Raw genomic sequence first — 26,983 nt, 5'->3', positions numbered from 1 at the left:
CAAACTATCCACACCAGATAAAATAGAAAATTCAATATTTGAGTTAAACGAGCAAATCCCACATGATTGCCCTGTTATCAGTAGTACTTTCCTGTTTACATACAAGGATACGCAAACTAATTATCATCCGCCATCCATTGCAATATGCGTTGCCAAGGAAAATATTCAAAGGGAATGATGTACATGTGACCAATTTCGTCTTGTGCATGGTCACATCAGTTGCACTGGTGAATGGGCTGCAGGAAATGTTTACCTCAGGAAGCACAACTTTGGAAACCCCTGAGTGGTTACTTTATTCGCAATGCACCTTTACCATGTGACTCAAAATTTCACCCCTTCATAACTGTGATGAAAGCAACCTACAGGATTTGATAAAAATGTGAGACCAGATAGGCCGACAAAAAGAAAATGCTGCAAAATTTAATTTCATCTGTCTGGTGTTTCACATCTAAGCAAATATGGAGTGGGCTTCATACAACTAGGCCGATCTGATATTAAAGAGCACAACTCAACTCTTTTATTCCTCACTTCTCCCGTCTATAGAACCATATTGCAGAAGCTGTTCTGTCCCACTCTTCCCGAAAGCAAGCAGTGCACCACCATCTCTTGTCATCCCCAATTCTTATTATCTAAATTAACCTTTTCTAACCAAATCATTTTTAGCTCGTCTACAACAGAGTCGAGATTAAGTGTTAAAGCTATAACAATGCCCTTCAGTCACTCAGTCCTTCCTTGCGGCAATGAGTCCATTAACCTTTTTTCCCCTCTACTCCTCCGAGGTGGCTCAAGCATTATGATTCATGACGTCGATGTGCAAAAACTAATGGAGCCCTTTTTTAAAATTTCCATCCGGGTGGTGAGATTATTAGCTAATTAACTCAAAATGTAATCCATGTTTGTAGGTCTATCACGTATCTCAAGATTCCATCATCGATGTTTCCTCATTATTTAATTTTAACCTCTTAATCTTAAAAAATCAATTTGATCTTAATTGTAATTTAATTTAAGCTCTAAATTAATTTTTAATATCTTAATGTCATGACTGCCCTCTTTCTTTGAAGAACGAAAAGGAAAGGGGGAGGAGAGGACAGGGAATTGGGGTAGGGGAGAGGGGAGGGAGGCACGGTCGTTTTTAAGACCATCGGGAACCTTCAGACTCCTCAAGGCTCTATAGTCCCCTAAAGACCCTATAGACCCCTAAAGATCCTTTAGAACCCTAAGACCCCTTGCAACACTTGAAGAACCCGAAGACCTTTTGAAACCCTAATACCCCCTAGACCCCTAAGACCCTTCAAGACCCTACTAGTCTTGCGCATCTTTTGATACAAAAAAAATAAACTGGGTTATTCTTAACTTGCCATATGAAGTTTGACAATATTTCATAATTGGTGAGTTCTGCATATTGGAATATTCCGACAATAGGCATAATTAATTAGCCTGTAATTATTATATTTCAAAAAGTTGTGGATGGATTCAGACAAAACTTAGTGGATACGGATCCGGCTAGTAGAACTTTTCAAAGTGATTCTTCACCATTGGGAGATAGGGCCAAAAACTTCTTCTTTTTTTGTACACAAGATCGAGGCTCATGTAAGAGCTAGCACATTAAACACACATTAGCACATAAAACACAAAAAACATAAACGGACACATAAAACAATAAAGGGAGGGGGAGACAAGATGGGGAGAGAGAGGGAAGCACACAAGCACAACAGCAGAGAACAGGGACATCGGGAGATCTGTGGAATGGAGAGGGCTTGGGGTGGGGGGTGAGGGGGTGGGGTACACGGTATAAAACAAATTGACACTACTAGGAATTTCAGGAATGAAGTCGGAGATTGAAAGAGTTGGATTTGGAGTGTAATAACGGGGGTAGAAAAGATCATGGTTTTGGATGGGGGAAGACAACAGATGGTGGTGAACAGCTGTTTTAAAGACCCGGAGGGAGGAGTGGGATTGAAGAGAGTGTGGGTGTTTGTTCAAACTGTATAGCAGGATATCTCAAAAAGTTGTGGATGAATTCTTTTTATTAATTGTGATTCTGGATTGTGATTTTCTGGTCTACTCTGGGATACAAAACGTAAACTGTTCACCAGGTGGAGGTATGATCTCTACTGAGTGCCGTTCTTGTTTTCATAAGTGATTTGTCACCATTGAGTGATAGGGTCAAAAACGATATGTAGCATGATATTTAAAACAAGCGTTACGCCTAGGTCCCCCGTCGGGGAAGTGATGTGAGTTGACAAAGTGGAACACGGAGAAAACATACTATGATATGATATTTCGCTCACAAGGTTCAGACATACATGGAGGCGGCCATCTTGGATTTTGACGTTGCGAACCAATTTATTACAATAGCGGTCTTCCTTATGCCTAGATACACCCACACACCAGATTAGAAGTTGGTACTTCACTTATTTTTCGAGATATTTCGCTCACAAGGTTCAGACATATATATGGTGGCGGCCATCTTGGATTTTGACATGGCGACCCAATTTTCAATAGCGTTCTTCCTTATGGTGAGATATACCCACACACCAAATTAGAAGTTGGTACTTCGCTTATTTTTCAAGATTATCATCTCACAAGGTTCGGACATACATGGCGGCGGCCATCTTGGATTTTGACATGGCGACCCAATTTTAAACAGCGTTCTTGCTTGTGCCTAGATACACCCACACACCAGATTAGAAGTTGGTACTTTGCTTATTTTTCAAGATATTTCGCTCACAAGGTTCAGACATATATATGGTGGCGGCCATCTTGTATTTTGACGTGGCGACCCAATTTTCAATAGCGTTCTTCCTTATGCCGAGATACACCCACACACCAAATTAGACGTTGGTACTTCACTTATTTTTCAAGATATTCATCTCACAAGGTTCAGACATACATGGCGGTGGCCATCTTGGATTTTGACGTTGCGACCCAATTTTCAATAGCGTTCTTCCTTATGCCTAGATACACCCACACACCAGATTAGAAGTTGGTACTTCACTTATTTTTCAAGATATTCATCTGACAAGGTTCAGACATACATGGCATCAGACATACATGGCGGCGGCCATCTTGTATTTTGACGTGGGTTGCACCCACACACCAAATTTGAATGCGGTCCTTCGCTTACGCACGCACGCACGCAAACACGCACGCACACACGCATGCACGGACGGACGGACGGACAGACGGACGGACAGACGGACACACGGGCGGAGGGGAAAGCCATAGTCCCCCTTTCGCTATGCTGTGCGACGGGAGACAAAAAGTTGTGGGCAACTTATGACAAAACTTAGTGGTTGAGTTAGGAAAGTGAGAAGAACAAGCCGATTCGATTTTGGTTCATGTCGGATCCAGATCCCACCCATCAGTGGATACAAACCGTAAACTATTCAGCCTGGCGGGGGTGTGCGCTCTACCAATTGCTGTTCTAGTATCATTATGCTATTATCGTTATTGCTGACACACCATTTTGAACAGACAAAAATGTCCTTCACAGATGAAATGCTTGATGTCGTGCTTCTTCTACACATGAGGCATGGATGAAGAACCACTTTTAGAGGCCATTTTTCCCCACAGAGCAGGGGTTAGCCTTTTTCGGGCACCATGCTCCCCTTTTTGAAGCTATGTTTTATGGCCGGATGCTCTGCCTGCCGCCAACCCTGTTAGTCGCCTCTTGCGACACACAGGGAATTACCAGTGAACTGGTACTCAATTTGCCGACCTCAGAAGGATGAAGAGATGAGTCACCCCCCTGGCGTTAATTGAGCGATCGACCGGGATTCAAACCCAGGATCCTAGGATCCCAAGCCGGCACCCCAACCGCTAAGCCAACACCAGGCTACATGACGTATGGATGACAGCATGTTAATATTATTATTGTTAATATTATTAATATATGCCATTGTCATTATTGTTACTACTACCAATTGAATTTTAGAATCTTTTGAATCCCATTCTGAATTCAGTTTTATACAGAGGATGTCATGGATCACGTGTCCGATCAAAGCAGGGTTGTATCAAAGCAAGGTGGCTTGGTACCCGACCATAACAACAACAAACAACAACAACAACAACATGCATTTTAAGGCCATTTTCCCTGCTAGAGTGGGGGTTAGCCTTGCGGTCCCCATGACGATCTTCTCCATTTTGCCCTATTTTCTGCATCTCTCCTTGTTAACCCCCTTGCCCGCATTTCTTCTTCCACCATCTTTAGCCAAGTCTTTCTCGGTCTTCCCCGTCCTCTACTTCCTTCTACATTCATTTCCGTCACTCTTCTCAACCAGTCACTTTCATCCTTCCTCAACACATGACCAAACCATCTCAACCTGTTCCTCTTCACAGCATCAATCACAGGCTCTATTCCCATCATCTTTCGCAATTCATCATTTGTCTTCCTCTCTCTCAACGATACTCAGCACATCCACCGAACCATTCGCATTTCCACCCTTTCCAGGCTTCGTTGCTGCTCTACATTCATGACCCATGTCTCGCTCCCATAAATCATAACACTTCTCACACATGCAGCATACACCTTTCCCTTCAGCTTCAACGACACTCCCCTCCTCATCAGCACGCCACTCAGTTCCCGAAACTTCTTCCATGCACATCTCACTCTAGCAACCATTGCCGTGTCTGGTCCACCTTCTCCATTCAGCATGTCTCCGAGGTAGCAAAATGTTTTCACACCTTCCAGCTTCACGCCGTCTCCAAGATCCAACTCAACATTTCCTCCATCTGCAGCTCCCTCTGTGCACACCTGACATTTGAATGTAGCTGCCACACTGGTTAATGACCCTCCTAGACCACTACATTTTTGATGAACCCACTCAGCGCACATTGTACATTGAATGGAGTTCACTCCGACACCCTTCCTGCACACAGCACATGGCCACTTACCAGTTCTTTCCACCTCACCACATGCTTTCCCACTTGCCATCACCTTCGTCTTTCCTATATTCACCTTCAGACCTTTTGTCTCCATACATTCCTTCCACTTGTTCATCTTTTCCTTCAGTCCATCCATACTTTCTGCAATCAACACCAGATCATCTGCATACAACAACTCCCACGGTAAACCCTCCTTTACGTTCTGAGCCAGCACCTCCATCACAGCTACAAATAGTAGTGGACTTATTACCGACCCCTGATGCACTCCCACCTTCACCTCAAACTCACCACTGTTACCGTCCTTCGTCCTTACAGCTGTGCGCGCTCTTTTGTACATTGCCATCACTACTCTGATCAACCATTCCTCCACTTCTAACTTCCTCAATGCCCATGTCAATACTTCGCGTGGAACCCTATCGAATGCTTTCTCCGGATCAACAAACCCAAGAAACAACTTCTTCCTCTGCTCCATGTACTTCTCCTGCAACTGCCTCACAATAAAGAGCGCGTCTGTCGTTCCTCTTCCTGGCATGAATCCAAACTGCATTTCGTCGATCTTCACCTTCTTCCTTATCCTCCTCTCCAACACCTTTTTCACCCGACCATAACAGCTCACAGTTATAAAGCACACACTTCTAGTTACTTTTGTTATTAGAAGGGGCATTGGAAAAACACCATGATATGCAAGTTACCTTAACATGGCATTTGTCCAAAGAGGAAAAACCTATGGGGGAGAGGGGATATTATTAGTATTAACATTGTTTTGTAATAACAGGAATATTACTTATTTAATTACTTACTTACCCTCTTCATCCCATAGGGACAGAAGGCTACTTCTACAAGCTTTCGCCATTTATCTCTCTCCTGAGCTACATTCTATGTGTCTCACATCATGATAGACGCATCTTCTCCAGATCAGCTACAATAGTCCTACACCAAGTTGTTTTTGGCCTCCCAGGTTTCCTCTTTCCTAGTGGTGTCCATCCCAAAGCAATATTGGGAATTCGGTCAAGGGACATTCTAAGCACATGGCTAAGCCATTGGAGGTGGTGACAATTAATTTCAAGGGCAATGCTGTGGCAACTGGTTTTTCATGCAAGTCTTTGTTTGATATCTTATTAGGCCAGAAGATGCGGCAGATTTTCCGAAGGCATCCATTGTGGAAAGATTCCACCTCGCTCATGTCTGACTTAATCACCCGCCAGCACTCAGAGCTATGCAGAAGAACAGCCTTGACATTGCTATTATAAAGTCTTATCTTTGTCTTCAGGCTGTACTGCTTCGACGTCCAAATAGAATGGAGTTGAACAAATGCATAACAACCTTTGCGGAGTCTTGCCTTGATGTCTTTCTTGGCTCAATTGTCTTTGCTGATGAGACAGCCTTGGTATGTAAACTCATCTACAGTCTCTAGGGCTTCTCCATTTACAATAATGGATGAAGAAGGTGCGGTATTGATGTTAATCACCTTGGTCTTGGTGGTATTAATAGTAAGACTTGTCCTTCTGGCAAAGCGAGCTAGCCTGTCAATTTTATTTCTTGCAAATGTGTGTTCCTTGATGACAAAACAGCTAAATCATCAGCAAAGTCCAGATCTTAAAGTTGGGTGGAGAGTGTCCACTGGATGCCTCTAGGTCCATCTGATATGGTGTTCCTCATGATCCAGTCAATAGTAATCAGAAAGAGGATAGGTGATATAATACAACCTTGGCGAACTCCAGACTCCACCAGGAATCACTCTGACAAGGAGTTGTTCATGATGACACTGCATTCAAAGTATTCATAGAATTTGCTTATTAGAGTAACAATCTTCTGTGAAATTCCATAATATCTCAGTATCTTCCACAGGCTTGCTTTACGTACACTACCGAATGCCTTGTTGACGTCAATGAAGTTGATATAAGGAGGTGTATTCCATTCTTGGCATTGTTCAGGGATGTTACGTAGTGTAAAGATTTGGTCGATGCACCCTCTTCCTGCTCTGAATCCTGCTTGCTCCTGTCTTACCTTGATGTTAATAACCTTGTCGATTCTGTTGAGGAGCATTGTACAAAATATCTTGCTGGGGATTGAAAGTAGTGTTATCCTCCGCCAATTGTCACAATTACCAAGATCACCTTTCTTGGGGAGCTTGACAATGAGGCCTTTTGTCCAGTCAACGGGGATAATGTCCTTGGTCCAAATCACTTTGAAGAGGTCATTGAACACACTTGTGGCAGTAGTGATGTCAGCTTCAAGCATTTCAGCATGGATGGAATCAATGCCAGTGGCTTTTCCACTCTTCATGACTTTGATGGCAACTCTGACTTCTTCAAAGGGTGGCTCAATGTTGATCCTAAGTATATCATCAGCTGGTAAAGGATCAGCTGGTTCATCTGGCTCTGGGCTGTTTAGGACATCATGGAAATGTTGAACCCATCCTGCTGCTTGCTGCCACTCTGTTGGTATAACATTGCCATCTTTATCACAGGGGCAGAGTGATTGGTGTTTTCACCAGCTATCTCTAAAAATGACCTCTTGTCTTTGCATGCACTCTTCTTGACTTCCTTATATTTGGCCTTGTAAACTTGCTGGACCCTTTCCCGGAGCGTCAGTAAATTTGTGCTCAACATCCTTTCCTTCAATTGCTTCCTTCCAGAGACACCCGGAGACGTCATGTCGAGAATCTCTATGTACAGGGGCCTACATCCTCCTAACCCCTTCCTCCCTCCACCGTCATACAACTCTCCGGACGTCTCTGGGCGGCGTTCGTGCCTTTATTTAATTTCCACTCAATGAAATACGCTCCACAAACTCTTCACCTGAACCGATTTTCAAAATTTAAACAGCGGAATTGAGCTCAACAGCAGTTCTGACGATTAGAAAAGTGTTAATTTGATAAAAACGTGTCTCCAGGCGTCTCCGGAAGTCTCTGGGCGGTGTTTAGTATGACACATTTTCTTCCATGTCCCTGGTGTTAGCCATTCTTTATATGAACATGATTATTATGCTATTATAATTGGTGTTGTTATTACTTTTATTAGAAGCGACCTTGGAAAAATGCCATGATTAACTATCTTAACACCGATATTCACCTTAAGATGGATTTCGCCCAAGGTGGAACACCCCCTTAGGGAAGGGGGAAGGCGGAGGGCAAATGAAGTCGTTACAACCTCCATCATGTGACCCTTAGTCCTCCTGTCAAGTTTGGTTGAGATTGGATAAGTAACAACTGAATGCATCACTGTCAAAAAGACAGACAGACACCAAATTGCATATTTTAGTACGATTCTTGTGAGTCCAATTTGCATTCAGGGACAGAGCAATTATGATTAACCATCTTGAAATTGGCACTTTTTCATCTAAATGCTAGAAATGCTATTTAAAAGACTATTTGAATGGCAGATTCTGTACTGGCAACAGCCAGTTAAAAGTGCCCGGTGAGCAGAACAGTCACTGTATAAAAATAAAAACAACACACACACACAAACACACACACACATAAACATACATACATACACACATACATACATATTACATACATACACACACACACACACACACACACACACACACACACACACACACACACACACACACACCATGTTGAATGTCCCGTATTAGCATGGTGACAGTTGAAATCATCGCATATGAGGAAGAGAGAGTTGGGATGGGTGTTTACAAGTTGGTCCAGTTGGCTTAGAGATACGTAAATAGAGTCGTCACTGTGAGGAGGATGGTATAGCACAGACAAACAAGAGGTGGTTGTGGAAGGGAAAGCATAGCCAAAGGTACTCCGAGGGGAATTTGGAGCAGTGTGAGAAATACACAGACAGTGAGAAATGGTTCTTGATGTAAACTGAAAATATGCCATCAGGATGGGGTTCAGGCCTGGCGAACAGGAGGAGACAATGGCCGACAACAACAACAACAACAACATGCATTTTAAAGGCCATTTTCCCTGCTAGAGCGGGGGTTAGCCTTGCGGTCCCCATGACAATCTTCTCCATTTTGCCATATTTTCTGCATCTCTCCTTGTTAACCCCCTTGCCCGCATTTCTTCTTCCACCATCTTTAGCCAAGTCTTTCTCGGTCTTCCCCGTCTTCTACTTCCTTCTACATTCATTTCCATCACTCTTCTCAACCAGTCACTTTCATCCTTCCTCAACACATGACCAAACCATCTCAACCTGTTCCTCTTCACAGCATCAATCACAGGCTCTATTCCTATCATCTTTCGCAATTCATCATTTGTCTTCCTCTCTCTCAACGATACTCCGCACATCCGTCAAACCATTCGCATTTCCACCCTTTCCAACCTTTGTTGCTGCTCTACGTTCATTACCCATGTCTCGCTCCCATAAATCATAACACTTCTCACACATGCAGCACACACCTTTCCCTTCAGCTTCAACGACACTCCCCTCATCATCAGCACGCCACTCAATTCCCGAAACTTCTTCCATGCACATCTCACTCGAGCAACCGTTGCCGAGTCTGATCTACCTTCTCCATTCAGCATGTCTCCGAGGTAGCAAAATGTTTTCACACCTTACAGCTTCACGCCGTCTCCAAGATCCAACTCAACATTTCCTCCATCTGCAGCTCCCTCTGTGCACACCTTACATTTGAATGTAGCTGCCACACTGGTTAATGACCCTCTCAGACCACTACATTTTTGATGAACCCACTCAGCGCACATTGTACACTGAATGGAGTTCACTCTGACACCCTTCCTACACACAGCACAGGGCCACTTCCCAGTTCTTTCCACCTCACCACATGCTTTACCACTTGCCATCACCTTCGTCTTTCCGATATTCACCTTCAGACCTTTTGTCTCCATACATTCCTTCCACGTGTTCATCTTTTCCTTCAGTCCATCCATACTTTCCGCAATCAACACCAGATCATCTGCATACAACAACTCCCACGGTAAACCCTCCTTTACGTTCTGAGCCAGCACCTCCATCACAGCTACAAATAGTAGTGGACTTAGTACCGACCCCTGATGCACTCCCACCTTCACCTCAAACTCACCACTGTTCCCGTCCTTCGTCCTTACAGCTGTGCGCGCTCTTTTGTACATTGCCATCACTATTCTGATCAACCATTCCTCCACTCCTAACTTCCTCAATGCCCATGTAAATACTTTGCGTGGAACCCGATCGAATGCTTTCTCCAGATCAACAAACCCAAGAAACAACTTCTTCCTCTTCTCCATGTACGTCTCCTGCAACTGCCTCACAATGAAAAGCGCGTCTGTCGTTCCTCTTCCTGGCATAAATCCAAACTGCGTTTCGTCGATCTTCACTTTCTTCCTTATCCTCCTCTCCAACACCCTTTCCAATACCTTCATTCCATGGTCCAATAACTTTATCGCTCGGTACGAGCCACATTCCAGAGGGTCACCTTTCCCCTTGTATAGAGGGACGAGGGTACTCAGTTCCAAATCCACTGGAATGCAGCCTTCTTTCACCACCAGATTACAGATCTCTGTCATTCTCTTCACACCCCAACTTCCTGCTGCCTTCAACATATCTCCCACAACTCCCGTCGGCCCTCCCGCTTTTCTACCCTTCATTGCTTTTATCGCTTCCTCAACTTCCTTCTCAGTTATCTTCTCTGCCGGTCCTAAAACTGGGTTACTCTCTATGTTGCCATCCCATTAATTCTCTGTATTCAACAGCATTTCCATATATCTTTTCCATCTTCCTTTAATTCCATCTGGGTCGACAACGATTTGTCCCACTTAATCCTTCAAGCAGCTCACCCCCATCACATCACACCTCTCTTTCGCTATCTGCTTTGCAATCCTGAATACTGCTTTCTGACCCTCTTCCGAATCCAAGCGTTCTCCGAACATTTTCCTACATGCCTCCTGCGCCTTTGCTACCTCTTTCTTTGCAGCCTTCCTGGCTGCCTTATAACTTTCATGCTCTGCTGTTTCTGCTCCCGTACCCTTCGCCTTCTGCCACTCCTTGAACTTCTTCCTCTTCTCGTCAATCCTCTTTCCAACTTCATCATCCCACCACCATGTTTCCGAGTACCTCGGTGGTCCTTTTGTCCATCCACATACCTCACCAACGGCTCCCAACAGACCAGCTTTCATTGACATCCAACCACTTTCAAGCTCAACCACATCATCCTCGACCGAGACATGGCCGACAAGAGACAGATTAATTAATCAGGAACATCGCACTGAGCGTAGGGACATGGACAATGAGAACGATGGGATATTAAACATTTAAAAACTGTTATTCAAAATAATTGAGTTGGCAAAGTCAGGAGGGAGGAGGAAGGAAAGCAGAGAAGAGGAAACAAATTGTTTTGAGACAATTGACTTAAGAAATAAGCTTCTAAAGAATGGTAGTAATGAATCTTATTTTATTGTTATTATTTGTGGCTGTTTGAAAAAAAAAAGAGAAGGAAACGAGGGAAAGGTTTTGGGGCAGGGTGTGGGTAGAGGTCCCCAAGGCAGCGTGTGGGTGGAGGTTCCTATGACAGCGTTGTAGAACCAGCCTTGTTCCTCATCCACACAAACAACCTCTCTGATGCTCTACAAAATCCTCTTTCTTCTGCAAATGACTGCACATTGTGTTGTATGGTACCCCCGTCTCACTGTTGAGCAGGCTGTAGCTGCGTCACTTTCTGCTGATCTGGAATTGATTAGATGCCTGTCTGATTAATGGAATATGTTATTCAATCCTGGAAAAAAAAAATCCCCATCTCACCCTGTCGCTCCAGAAAGATCGTCTCACCTCTCTATTTCTATCACACCATGGTCAGCCACAAGAAGATATACCGTCTCTTGATCTTGTATGCCTCACCATCAGCCATGATCTCTCCTGGGAAAAGCACATATCAATGCTGGGCTGCAAAGCTAGTTGCAGACTAGGCATCCTGCATACATCCAAGTCTTTTCTTGGAGAATCAGAGCTACTCAATCTACAAGGCCTTTGTCCGTAGTTCAATGGCGTACTGCTCTGCTTTATGGGCTGCCACTCCAGCATCACATCTGCCTCTCCTGAATTCTGTGGAATCAAAAGCTCTCAAAATGATTGGTATTTCTTGCGATGAGGTCAAGGACAACATCTGTTGCTTTCACATCACAGGCAAGTCGGTGGTCTATGATTTTTACCGCCTCCTCTCCGTTATTGCTCCTTCTGTTCTCTCAGTCCTCTGACCCTCCCCAGCAACCTCAGGATGTATGCATTCTTTTAGTAGCCTCATCTTGGTTACCCTTCTGAAATCCAGGCTGACTGCACATTTCAACTCCTTTACTCCTCACTTCTCCCATCTCTGGAACCATATTCTACAGGCCTTTGTTTTCCATTCTTTCCTCCACCAAGGCTTCAAGCAGGCAGTGCTCAACCACCTCCCATAATCGCCTATCCTGAATCGTGATTTTTATGACCCTCATTAACCCTACGTAACTACACCCTTTGACTTGCTGTTTTCAGTGTTTCCTCCATTCCTCTATGATCTCTCTTCCTTTCGTGCTCATTCATTCTCTTGCTGTCTGTGCCCTATTGGTGCCCCACTACCCTACTGTCAGTTCAACCTTGCTCTTCCATGAGACTCACTTGTAAAAAAATATATATATATATATATATAAAAATATAGAACGCAGATTCAACAACTGGATGATGAACCCACTTTCACAGGAGATATCCTGTTCATATGCACATTATTTATAAATATTATTACATAGTTGGATGCCTGTAAAGAAAACTGCAATTTTCCTATCTCCAGAAGGAAGAGGCAAACGGATAGGCGATGGAAATGGTTCAGCATATATCCAATGATGATACCTGTAGGTGTGGCCAGGCAGCTTCAAGAGTAGGCTCATCCTCTTCTGGGTCAAATTCGGCACCAGTCGGGTTCGAGGATGGCGGCAGTGTGCGAAAAAGGTTCACGGCAAACTGGGAGAGGTGATATGAATAAAAAGGCAATTCCAATAGTACAATGAAAATTGTACAAGCAGGATAGATATATCAACATAAGAGTATAGTTTGTCAAGACAAAGAAGGGAGAATCACGATTTATACATGATAAATCAAGTTATGATATGAGCAAGTTAACCGCTGTCCTTGGCTGAAATTAGGTTTGGTACAGCAATACAAACATGATTCTATCTATCAAGATGTGGCAGGTATATTTTGGTTTCGTGGCAACAGCAACGTCTTTGTCGATACCTATAGTAGCTGCAAAAAAGACAATTATATTTCAATACAATTGTCAGAACAATGCTGTTTATTTAAAACAAAATATTTTTTTATAAACAAACGAGAACATTATAGAACTCAGCTTGGCATTTTCATGTTCTCATCAGAGTCCATAACTCATGATGTTGGGATCCATAATCCCACACTCATGATTTGTGGCTCTCAATAAATTCAAAACACTGATGAATGCCAAAGCCTCTTCAGATTCATTCATTACAAAATCCACAAAAACAGTTAACAACAAAATACAGCGTGGCAAATAATTAAGGAAACAAGTACAGATACATTCAAAGTACACAGCCCCCATAATACAGCATGGCAAATAATTAAGGAAACAAGTACAGATACATTCAAAGTACACAGCCCCCATAATACAGCAATACAGCATGGCAAATAATTAAGGAAACAAGTACAGATACATTCAAAGTACACAGCCCCCATGCCAAATAAATAGATATCCTCCAGCGCGGCATTGCCGGGGCACCTCTGGTGCCTGGCAATACCACCGTGCAGCTCATTGAGACTGTATTTGGAGGGAGAGGTGCACAATAATTTTATGATTAAATGCATCATTAAAATCAATAAAAGATTGTCGTAAAATATTTTCTTAATCAATTGGCAAATAACATACCTAAACCACTTGTGTTTCATCCGAAGCTGTAATTTTTAGAAATTTAATTAAATAGGTCATCAATCCAAAAAAAATTAATCGATTAATCAATACATAATAAATCGATTAATTGATTAATCAATAAATCAAAAATATCCTTTATAGCCAAATCACTTGGTCACTGTCATGTCCGAATATCACCTTCCTAGCTCAAAAGGTGCCTGAGATATTGCCCAGATGAGAAAGGAAATAAATCAGTACTTAATTAATCTATAATAATTAAGTAACTCATCAATTAATTGATTAATCAAAACACAAAAAAATACGTTTTTTGCCAAAGCACTTGCTCACTATTGTGCCAAAATTTCAGCTTCCTAGCTCAAAGGATGGCTGAGATATCGCCCGGACAAACAAAAAAACAAGTGAATAAGAAAACAAACAAACAACTGGAGTGAAAACTGAGTACTCCTGTTCAACTCGTGTCAAGGCCCCCCTTGGTGCCTGGCGATGACGTCATGCAGCACCTGGAGATGGAATAGGAAAGGAGTGGTGTACAATAATGTGGGAAAAGGGGGTTTAAGAGATAAATAGTACCTCTCCACTACGATTCTTAGATCCTGTTAAAAAAAAAAATAATTATAATGCCACACCTTATTGTGTGAAAATGAATGCACCGGAGTGTAATAACATTTCGACAGTTTACAGTGATTCACCATCATTAAGCAATCAGTGCCACACCAGCCAAAGCCTATAAAAAGTAAGGTCAGTCATCCTACAGCCAGTGGTAGTTTTGTGAATTCGGTAATCACAACCAGGACAGAAATAATGTGCAGCAAGCATGCAGATTTAGCTGGGGTAGGACACTGGTGCAAAAAAAAAAAAATCCCACAAGAACTCTTCTGAAACTACAGAAGGTCCATGAAATTGGCACTGTTAACAATAGAAGTGATTGAGGGAGAAAGGAAAAAAATAATTTCCAGAAGTGATTATACAATTAGTCAAGTCGAGATCTTCCTGACGAGCTTGTCGTAAATACATCTGCGAATGATTCCTCTAGAGTACCACAGGCATGGCCATCATGCTCCGAGCGGAATCAGGCAAGGCAAGATAACGAAGCAGGTGAAAAGTTTGGTTTGGTATTTATATATCGAGTGGGTGAATGCCCTCGATCCGAGTGATGTTATGTTTATGTTGTTGATACTCTGCACATGTTTAATGAGAAGATAAATTCTTCCTTGGGTCAATTATTCTTCCTTCAAGCTCTGTTTAGATTGATCTTTGAGATATATTTTAGGTTTACATTTCAGATTTCTTTTCAGATCATCTCTGCATTTAACAGCCATTTTATTTAAGCTTGGCGATTTCAAATCGTCAGACAGCTAGAAATACGCAGCTTCATTATGACTGGTTGATAGTGTGATGCTGCAATGATGATGATAGTGATCATCAGAGCATAGGTTAAGCAGAGCCTGCACACGAGTTGGCTCTCAAGACTGGCACCGCATGGTATCCTTCCTAGAACTAGGCACCTTGCTTTTATTGTCCGAAGATTAGCATGATGACAAGTGTCTGAATACGATGAAGAAAGCCCTCCTTCCCAAGCTCAGACACTCCTTGGCAATTGGCCACCGTTCAGCAGGTTGTTGCCAGCAAGGACACTCGCGAGAGTTTAAAACGTATATAAATGCTTGTGAACAACCTACCTGGCAAGAAGTTTACTTTAAACAAGATCCTCCATTTCTGTGTATAAGACACAGAAATCTAGACTCATGGAGGATCTCAACGACAGAGAATAGCAGGCTTACAAACTGATAGGGGATCAAAGGGGAAAGAGAGATAAAGACAATGCACATGTTTGTATGAGTGGCAGAGAGGAAAGGAGTTTCAGGATTCATACCCTTTTGGGTATCTGAAATTCCATGACTTTCCATGACACGGGCCTCATCGAATTTACATTTCCCAGGCATCATGATGGCAAATTATTTGCTTCCCTCTGGCTTTCTGGCCCAGCTCTACATGTAGGTCAAAATGGTGTGCTGTTCTGAGCATGCGCCAATTTCCCCCAACTTTCCATCTCATATTGCAGTTTCATTGAATTATTGCAATTTAGTTTTTATTACGAAATATTTAATTACCACAAACGTGTTTCGCTTTATATCGCAATGCCAATATCACAAATAAAATAAACAAAACTGCATCCGAGAAACACCAGCAACCACCCATGATGTGCATAAACACACACATTTTAACCCTACTGTGCATGGTGCTGTATTCCCTTCTCGCTTGCAACTACACGAGTAATTTTCGTTTTGTTTTTTCTAAAACAGTCCTCCGTAATGAGTGCCAAGAGACGAGGTAGAGGTTGTTTTAGCAGAGAAACAGATTGTTTCTGGTGTCGTTCTGTGAGAACATTGGTTGAACTGCCCTGAGTTGCAGTTTCACGATGTTTCAATGGGAAATTGCATTCCGAGTACAGAACAAAAGACTTACGAACTATTCTCGGGAATGTAACTTGTTAGTACACATTTGTTATATTCTGAAAATAACATAAAACACACTCGCTCTCAATGTCCAAGATTTTCCATGACCGTCAGTAAAATTCCATGACTTTCCAGGCCTGAAAATGCGTTTTGTAAAATTCCTTGGCATTTTTAAAATTCCATTTGCCAGAAAACACAGGGAACAAGGAATGAATTGAGGTGAGCTTTCATCTTAGAATTGAACAGGGAATTGACCATTTTCATACAAAACAAATGCATCTTAGGACAGGAGCCAATTTAGCAATTTTACAAAAAAACAGGTAGGCAATATAACTCCAAATGCCCACCCAAAACATCAGTGGTGTATCTGTGTCCGGTGGAGGTCCTTTGGAGCCGAGACCCATGGCGCTGAAAGCTGCTGCTGCTGTCTTGTTAAGCCTCCTCATATAGGATAGGGATAGGCTTATATTATAGGTGCTGTAGGGTTTATTTCTACAATTAGTGTCCGCAGTTTTGTCAAAAATTTTCCCCCTTCCATTTTTTGCCAATTTCCGAGCTGTATCTTGGAGCCGGGTGGGACTTTCGGAATGAAATTTTGCATCAATAATGGGAATAGAAAGTTTGTGAGGATCGACATATTTTTTGACCTTGACATAATTTTAAGGTCATGACCCAATTATAGCCATTTAACCATTTTTTACCAAAACTCGACTAAGGTTTATCCGATCGGAATGAAATTGCCCTCTATAAATAGCCTAGGCACTAGACACTAGACTACTAGAGTAAGGCGCATTTATATCATAACCCCTCTGGGTTATGGTCAAGGTCAAATGGCCATATGAAAAAATAACGTGTTTTTTTGTCATTGATCAATTTTGCCAATGCGGTATCTCAAAGACCGCTTGGCCTTTCAAGATGTTCTTGCATCATAAGTGTATCTGCACTGAAGTTGTGCATCTGATATTTGATTAGTGGCCTTGACCTACTTTCTTGGATCGTCACCTAATTAGGGTTTATTTCTGTATCGTTCGCTGGATGCTCTGCATTGGTGGGCTGTTCACGGGCATTGTGAATCAACAGCTTTAATGCTCTGTCATGTACAAGCTAAACCAACTCAACTATGGCCACGGTCCAATGGAAAGGAGTTACCCCAGCATTACGTTGGAACGCTTTGCTAGTTACACTGAATGACATTATGTACAATCAATGAATGGGGCATTGCGAGACATTGGCGTAAATTTGACTACCAAGAGAAGTATCATCAATTTTCATTGTTTCATTGTATTCGTTACCAGATAATAATAATGATGATTCCCTGGTGCAATACTTGAGCAACAGTGTAGATGACATTCTCTACAAATACCCTAGGCTGGTATCATCATCACAGGTGATATGAATCGCCTAAACATGTCTCCACTGCTCAACAGCCATAAGTTGAAGCAAGTAGTCGACAAACCAGCCAGAGGAAATGTGACACTCGACAAGATCATTACCAATATGAAATCAATGTTTCATCCAGTACACGTGATTGATTGCTCCTATTGGATGCAGTGATCATAGTGGTATTTTATGGTGTCCCAAATTAATGTCCAAAAACAAAGAACAAAGTTATACGGAAATTCACTCGCCCAATGCTGGAATCCAACATACACAGTTTTGGTGCTTGGATCACTCATCATGACTGGTCCCGTGTCAGTTATGCCTAAGATGTAAATGCAAAGTGTGATCGGTCTTACGACAAGCTGTCTGCAGCAATCATTATCCACTTTCCGATTAAATCAGTTGGAATGCTTAATAAACGACAAACCATGGATTTCAATGAAAGTTGAAATCCTGATACATCAGCAGAAGAAGACCTGATACATCAGCATCAGCAAACATTTCACTCCAAATCATCGGATTGGAATACTCTACTCAACAAAGTTCAACGTTAAATTATGGAGGCATCACTAGGCTTCTACCACAACTGAGTACAGTGGTTGAAACAAAATCCCAGCTCTTGGTACCGATATATAAAGGTGATGACAGGAGGGAAGTCGGAGGAACTCACATGTACCATAAGTAGACCCAGAAGATCACACTGCCATAGCAGATGCCATCAACATGAATTTTGGGAACATTGGAAATTGTTTGGAAACATTGGAAACATTGGAAACATTGGAGATTCCAGCTATGGACCAAGTGAATCTTCCTGCATATTTACTGTTACCTCCAAACACCATGCCTACAGTCCAACGATGGCACATCTATCAGGAGTTCAATAAAACAAAAGTTGGGAAAAGCCCAGGTCCTGATGGTATCTCTTCAAGATTGCTTTGGGAATTTGCGCTGGAGTTTAGCATGCCTCTTTGTAAAATCATTAACTGTACTTATAAGGAGGGTACTGTACCTTTTCAGTAAAAACAGTCAATTGTGTTTACCATTCCCAGAACCACAGCACCACAACTTAACAAATTGAGGCCTGCCTCGCTCACAAATAATTTCGTCAAACTTGCAGAGTTGTTCGTGTACAGATGGCAGTCATATAAGACATTCAACCTAACATCGATCCACAACAGTTTGGAAACCGTGAAGGTGTCTCAACTGTCCAGTACTTAGTAGATCTCTTAAACCATCTTCAAATGTAAGTAGACAAACCAAGAACGGTGTCGACTCTTGCATTCACAGATTTTTCTGAGGCCTCTGACCTTGTCGACCACAACATTACCATCAGAAAGCTGTATGAACTTGGAGCAAGACCCAATTTAATCCCATGGATGTGTAGCTTTCTGTCTGGGCAAAGCCAACAGGTGCGTTAGAAAGTTCAGTTGTCTGGAACACTCACCATTGTAACAGGAGTCCCACAAGGGACTCGATTAGGACCTCTGATCTTTCTAGCGCTTTTTATTGATGCACTTGAACAAGCCCCAATCCCTCAATAGAAATACGTCGACAACTTAACCATCGCAGTGAGTCACTGTGTCACATCACCCAGTGTCATCCCGGATGTGGTGGAATAGCTTCAGGAATGGTACCAGTCAGACAAATATGCAACTGAATCCAGCGAAGTACCAACTCCTGAGTGTCTGCCTTGCACACAATCCACCTGCCCCAAGGTCCAGTGGAAATCAACGGTATGCAGTTCCAGGACTGCAACAGTATGAAACTTCTTGGCATAATAATCCAGAAGGATCTCCAATGGAGTGAACATGTTCAGTGCATTGCATCCAAAGCCTTGCGCAAGATGTATGTTCATCGTGTCCTGAATCGCTTTGGTGACTCGAAGGATGACCTGATGACAATGTACATGAGATCACTTCCTGAACACTGTTCACCAGTATGGCATTCCGCTCTGATTATCCATCAGTCAAATATGCTTGAACTAATTATTAAAAAACGCGCTTTGAGGATAATTCTCCGAGACCAGTACAAATCGTATGACAATGCTCTTCAGGTACTTACCCTACAAACTTTGAGTCATCTACGTGTTGAACTATGTTCCAAATTTGCGAAGTCTGTCTGCGACAGATTCTCACAATGGCTGCCACCAAAGCAGTCTGAGCAACGGCAACTACGTCATAGTGACAGGTACAGGGAAATCAGAAGCAGAACCAATTGTAAATATATGTATTTTATTGTAAATATTTTCGCAATCCAGCTGGTGTCCGCGATGAAAATATCAATAAAACCAATTCAATTCAATTCGATAAATTAACTAAAAAATACGTTTTTGATCATAACTTGAATACTTTTCCTCAGATTTTCATTTTGAGTTTTATGGATAGATTGTATATGGGGACATATTTTCTTTATTTACACTCTATCCCTAAATGTTAGAGGTGAAGGACATATGGTGGTCCAAACAAAATCTCTCACCATTGGATCGCGGGCGCCAGGGGCGGCTTACCCTTGGCGATCCATCGAAAGTGTTGCGCTTTCTTACTTGAAGAACCATGCTACAAGAACTGAGACAGCTCTCGGTAAAGTTTGTTTCAAACTGCAACACTTAATGGACAGCACAGGGGCCCATACCTTGGTGGATACAGATGTGTTGTGCCCATGGTGGAACAGCATGTTACAGAAGACTTCACCTTCCCCAAAAGGTTACACTCCTGCCATGACAACCACAGCTACCGAAAGTTGTCGATATCTCAAATATCGATATCTATATCTATATTTTGCCCCCAATGCCCCCAAAGAGTCCTTGCACAATTGTGATATATATATATATATATATATATATATACATATATATATATATATATATATATATATATATATATACATATATATATATATATATATATATATATATATATATACATATATATATATATTGTTACAGATACGACTTTGATGGTATGGTGGGCCGAGCGGGATGGCCGCCGTATCCGTACAAGTTACCCGATTGTACTCGAACGTCGACGAAGCCGCGCTATGCTGGCTCAATAAGGAAAAGAAGACACCCGGCTGGATTATAATCACACAATACGACACCAGGGGTTCAGTTCTCAAGACCTCCGGAGGAGGTTATATTAAGGCGGAAAAGGTTAGATTACAGGGACAAGAGGGAAACATAGGAAGGTGGGCACTTAGACACAACCTTATATTAACCCTAGACAGACCACAGATAAACGGGACAACGCTGACTCACACGGGATTTGATGGCAAGGAAAGCGGCCGTCGATGGCTCAGGTGCACCTGGCTCCGGGACAGAATCACGTACGGTGGTGTCCAGCAGATGCGGGGAGGTCGCTGAGCGCTCGTGGGTCGCGACTTTGGTGGAGATGCCGGGGAGGTCGCTCAGCGCTCGGGAGGGTGGCGTCTTGTCCTTCCAAGCTCGGGGCGCATCTCACGTCACGTCCGGCGCGGGGCCGCGTATATCCGGCGGGGAGTCACGCCCTCGCTCGTTAGCTCCGCCCCATATGGCATCGGCCCATGGCTTCTCATTGGGTGCGGGGGTTACCGGCTCCGCCCTTGACGAGGGGCCGACAGGGAGCCCCCTTCTGGGTAACCCCGTCGAGCACATGTTCAATGGCGGCCAACCGAGCCGGAGTGAGGACGCAAAGCCGCTGTTGTTGTGGTTGTTGTTGGAGCTTGAGATGATGGGAAGAGATGCGGGGAGGTATGGGAAGGTCCTAAACTCCTACTGGTGCCATATCATCACATTCTGGTGCAACGAAGAGTCATAATTAATGGAAACGAGGCCTTAACTGACATAGACTAAGAATAACTAGGAAGATGTCCGAAAGTTGTCTACGTGTGGTGCGGGGGACCTGGGCACGACATTTAATGGGGGAATGAAGGGGAAGATCGGCTCTAATGGGTGTTGTTTACAGACAATGGGACTAGGGAATGGGGTAAGGGGAGAGTTGGGGAGTATCGGAGAAGATAGGGGAATATTTACAAGCGGATATGGAGGTCAAATTCCATATTCGCAACATTGCACCCTTCTCTACCCTCGGGGCGTCCCGACCCGATAAATTTTTACCTACTTTAGTGTGGCACGCAATGTAGTTCCCTCTACTATTAACTCTACCCTGAGTGCGACAGTTTTACAGATATTCACAAATGAGTAAATATGTCCCCCTGCGACGTTGCACCCTTCTCCTCACAGAAACACACCCACAGGATAACCGAATCCGGAAAGAATTCTCAAACTAAACATACAGCCGGTAGGGAGCATTATTTACAAGACTACGCTGCTATTTACACTACGATCCAGGACCTGTTTTTGGAGGAACACATGCAGATGTTATGCATAGAGAGAGCGCGCTTGCCAACATCGATACACCAACCCACGAGTGCTCTGTGGCCGACGGCCTTTAATAACGTGCAGAGCACCCTTTCCCAGCATCAAAAGCACCACCCCACCACCAATCGGTGCAGTCACCATTGTTCATTGGAATAAAAATAACTTCAACAACCCCTAACCCTGCAGGTGTCTCTTGCTCTTCTTGTGGTGCACTTGGTGTTAACTAAAAGTGGTTCACCTGTATGGCATAGGTGCCACGTTGACCCATAGGTCCATCCCCGGGTGGTGCTTGGCCGCAAAAGAGCTGCGGTCCATTGTGGGTGGCCACAAACATTGCGGTCCATATGGTGTATCGATCCAGGCAGCCAACAGCGAAAGTGCAGGCCCACAACTGCGTCGCCAGCACCTCTCTCTCCTCTCTCTCTACCCCAAAGCCAGATCCTCGGAGGTGGGAGACAAAAACAAGACAAGTGAGCAAGGTGGTAAGGGCGCAAAAGTGCACGCAATGCAAGGTGATGCACACTGGGGGCACATGGGAACCAGGTGAGACAGGTACGTTCCTACCGTACGCCCCCCCCACCAGGTAACCTACATGGCCCCTCCCTTACCCCTTACTGTATCAACAAAACACAACACTACCCATAAACATCTACTTTACAAATCCACAAACATCCCTACTGTCTTCCCCGTTCCTCCCATATACCAAATTCGTCTTCTCTCCCTCCTAACCAATCAAATTTGCCATTTTCACCTCTCATCAAAATTTGCCATTTCCAACTGAACATCAAAATTTGCCATCTCCAACTGCACATCAAAATTTGCCATCACCAATTCATCATCAGTCCCTCCTAGGGAGGGAGAGATGGAATCACCCCAATGTCTCATCCACGTCGTGATGCGTCTCACAAATCCTCACAGCAATCTCATTTCCTGCAACAAACAAAGAAAACACAGGTGTGGAGTCATCATCATCACCACAGGCAAGTGGCTGCGTATGGTGCGACAGGTTCATCAATCCTAACTATCTCCTAAATGACTTTAACAACTTTACACTACCCGGGGTCTTTCTCCGGCCAAACCATTGTTCCTCTTACGCTATGGGTTCTAAAAACCAATTCCCATTGGCCAAACTGTGGTGCTCTTCAATTTGGGGTCTCACTCCCCCGATTCATCTCCCGGTGCCCTCGCACAATTTCTGGGCTGTGGCGTGTACCTCTCCCAGTGGGTCTACCCACCTGCACACCTCCACCACTGCAGTTGCCTCCGAGCTTACCTGCTCCTCACCCTAACCTAACTACCTGGGGAAGGCCCTCTGGCTCTCTCCCCACTCCGTGCCCTCTCTGGCACTGGGCTGCCCGATCCACACCCGGGATCCTCAGGCACCCACTCACAACTACCGGCTCCCAGAGCCCACCTGCGGCCTCACCTGGCCGACATCCTCACAGTGGTGGAGTGCCCAACCAACTACACACACTAACAGGCTACACGCCCAGCCATTTCCACAACACTAATGCACCCATTCACAACACCATTCTGCAACCGCACCACAAATGCCAATATCCAACCACAATTTACCTGCACCCTCTACCTAACACTTACACTACCCGCCCCGGGTATCCGTGATGGGGGTCCACTCTTCCCCCATCCACACCTTCGCACCATGCACACCACTCCGTACCACTCACTCCAACTCTCTCCACACACCTGTACCTGCACACCTGTGCTCTCACACCTGGTGCCACCTGCACCCTTCTCTCCCCAAGCGCATTCGCGCTGATCCACAACACTCACTACTCATACACTGCTCCACACACCTGTCCAATTGCACACCTGTGCAATCACACCTGTTCCATCCTCACACACACGGCATCATCCCAGCTAACTACTCCCTTCTGAAACTTGCGCTTCCCAGTCGTCCCTTTAAACTATTGCGCTCCCTCGTCATTATCATCCACTCTAATCTACCTGCGTCCCCACTACAGGTATCAGTCACTAACTAACCTTATCGTCACCTAATGTCAATCCTCGCTAGATCCCTACACACCATATCCTAACCCCCCCGGGCTAGTTTTCACTGCCATACACCCCATAATCTATTGCTCCTTTGCCCCCCACATGGGAAGGATGGTGGATTTGCCATCCCACCACATCGGGGGCCTCTCACTACCAATTTTGCACATCAAATTTCAACAAATCAAAAATTTGCCAATCACTACTCATCATCTGCCAATCACTACTGCCAATCCCTTGCCAATCATCAAATTTTGTTTTTCTCTAATTTTGGGTCCAAAACACTAACCTCATCACCCAGTCTACTCACTACTGCCTCTCGGTGCGCCAATTCCTGTCCAAAGCCCGGCTTCGTAAAGCCAAGCAATGGATGCTGGTTACTTTGTGCCTGCGGCTGGATGCGTCCGGCATTCGGGGCAGGGACGGGGGCTTACCCGGGCCGAGATCCCACGCACCACCTCGGCGTGGAGCCATCCAATGCCCCGATCTCGACCTGCCGGCACGTCTCACCAAAAAGTGGTCGCCATGACGACCCTTTCTATCGGGCTGCCAGCTCCGCCTAGTGGAGCCTGGACGCGGCCGTTCAAAGCGAGGCCCGGCACGCACCGAGGGCCTGCTTCGGCTATAAGTCGTTCTAAACTCTATCCCGTCTAACGTCGATGCTTCACCTGGACGCTTACACCCCGCAGCCCGTTCCTTGCTCACACATCCAGCCGTGCCCATGCTCCTCGTACCTTTCCTTACACACCCAGGTACACTCATTCCACTCACAGCCTTGGTCACACACCTGACCACCGAACACTTTGGCACACATTCGTTGCTCGCACACCTCACCAAAACACCTCTTCGCGCCCCCTCCTCTGTCACCTCCTCTGTGACAATCACAGGTGTGCCCTCATTCGCACACCCAACCACGTGCCTCACCACCAACTCCAGCGTGCATTCCCACTCACGCTCTACCATTCCAGGTGTGCATCCTTCCATCCCAGGTGTACATCCTCGCTCACCTGTCACAACTAACTCACGCTCCATGTCACTCTCACTACTTTCACCTCCACTCGTGACAACGCACTCACCCTTACTCTTGACAGCACACTCTTTCCTCATGCACCTGTCCGTCACACACCTTTCTCGCGCACACTCTCCCGTTACACCCTCTGTAACACTCACCACAGGTGGACACTCTTCCTTACTTCTGACAGCGCACTCTTTCCTCATGCACCTGTCCGTCACACACCTTTCTCGCGCACACTCCTGCGCACACTCTCCCGTCACACCCTCTGTAACACTCACCACACCACGCTTCCATGTGCTCCCTCGCACACGCGCTACGACCGACTCATTCTCGCCAACACCCTCACTCCTGGGCACACACTTTTTCCTCACACACCCCAGAGTCGGACTTTCTCGCACACCTCCTCTTTCGCACACCAGACCTGTCACACACCTCACCAACGGCCTCTCACGAACACCCGGGTCTATCTCGACCCCCAAGCTTATTAAATCCCCTGGCGCATCATACGCACGACCATATTGGTCACCACTTACACCGGGTCCTCTTTCTCTTCGCTTCTCCTCCATCACCTGCGAATCCCTCATCCGGTTAATGAGCACATCATCACGATCCGAACACAGACTCTGGACCAATTCTTTTACCTCCTCTTTTATCTCTTTCTTATCCTCTCTCCGTCGCTTTTTAATTTCGCTCACCCCTTCTTCCACTTCTTCTAATTTTTGCTTCATCTCCTTCATCTCTTCGTGCGCCCCTTTAAGTTCTTCCTCTAACTCCACTTTATTTTTTTCTATGTGCTCCCGCACCTCCCGCTCTTTAACCTCCATTACCTCTACCACCTTGTCCATTTTCCTCGTCAGGTCCTCATGTACCGTCTGACACTCTTTTTTAATTACCCCTACGTCCTTTTTCATCTCCTTCTGTGTCGATTTTAAACCCTCTATTACCGCTGTGTTCTTCTTTACCTGGTCCCCCAACTCCTTTTGTCCCACTGTCAGTTGTTCTACTCCCAGCGTCAAGTCCTCTATGCCCCCTTGTAACTTTACAGTCCCCTTTCTCACCTCCTTCTCCATGTGCTCCTTACAGTGCCTCACCTCCTCGCGCACTCCTCCGACCTCCTCACTCACTCCTCTTCTGATCTCTTCTCCCATCACTTGCATCTCCTGCCCAGATGCCACCCTCATCTGCTCCATTTCCTCCCTGTGAGCATCCAGTTTGGTTTCTACCCCCATTCTGACCCCCTCTATCTGCTGCCCCATTTGGTTAACTTCCCTTTCCGCTTGGTCCCTCATGTCCCTCAATTTGCCTTCCATGGTGTTTTCTAACCCCTCTAACCCTTTTTGCATCCCTTCCATTTGATTCTCTTGAGCGGCCATTCTGTTTTCTACCCCCGTTAACCCCTCCTGTATTTCCCCTAATCTATCGTCTAATTTCCCAAATTTCATGTCTAATCCCTCAAAATTATTGTCTAACCCCTCACTGGTACCCCTCGCTTCGTCCCTCATTACCCCCATTTGCTCACTCTGAGCCCTCGCTTCGTCCCTTATTACCCCCATTTGGCCCTCCAATCGCTCACCCTGAGCATCCATCCGGTTCCCCATTTGTCCCATTTTGGCTTCTAGCCTGTCCATAAGGGCCCCCATTTGCAGGAGGAAAAGGTTCGGATCCACCAGGGGCGCTGCCACGGTCACGGGCGCGGTGACCAGCGAGGCGCCATTTTGCGCGTCTGCTACCCTCGCTGCTTCGCTCTCCTCACGTCCCTCAATTTGGTCCTGGACCGACCCTGCCTCACTCTCCCCTACCGGACCCCAGCCGTCTTGACCCGCCATAGCGCGACTTTCAAAATTCGAGTTTTTTATTTTCGTAAAACAAATTGAAATTTCGCCGTTATAATTTCGCGCGGGAAACGCGCTCCGAATCGATTTTCCCTCCCAAAATTTGGGCCTAACTAATTTAGTCCCGGGTCCGAATCTCACTCCTCGACACCAATTGTTACAGATACGACTTTGATGGTATGGTGGGCCGAGCGGGATGGCCGCCGTA

At 44.8% G+C, this 26,983-nt stretch overlaps 1 protein-coding gene across 4 annotated transcripts in view; it reads right to left on the bottom strand.

Moving 5' to 3' along the window:
• The window catches only part of LOC137417543 (serine/threonine-protein phosphatase 2A 56 kDa regulatory subunit gamma isoform), a 212,221-nt gene that overhangs the window by 101,214 nt on the left and 84,024 nt on the right, over positions 1-26,983 (bottom strand). For all 4 annotated transcript variants that reach the window (XM_078787095.1, XM_078787097.1, XM_078787094.1 and 1 more), the window contains one exon: positions 12,681-12,791. In XM_078787095.1, the coding sequence (XP_078643221.1) occupies positions 12,681-12,791 (111 nt within the window). The remainder of the gene's footprint in view (positions 1-12,680; positions 12,792-26,983) is intronic.

This window comes from Myxine glutinosa, chromosome 11, assembly GCF_964187855.1.
Source record: "Myxine glutinosa chromosome 11, kmMyxGlut1.1, whole genome shotgun sequence".
Lineage (NCBI taxonomy): Eukaryota > Metazoa > Chordata > Myxini > Myxiniformes > Myxinidae > Myxine > Myxine glutinosa.
This window is presented reverse-complemented; position numbering and strand designations above follow the sequence as displayed.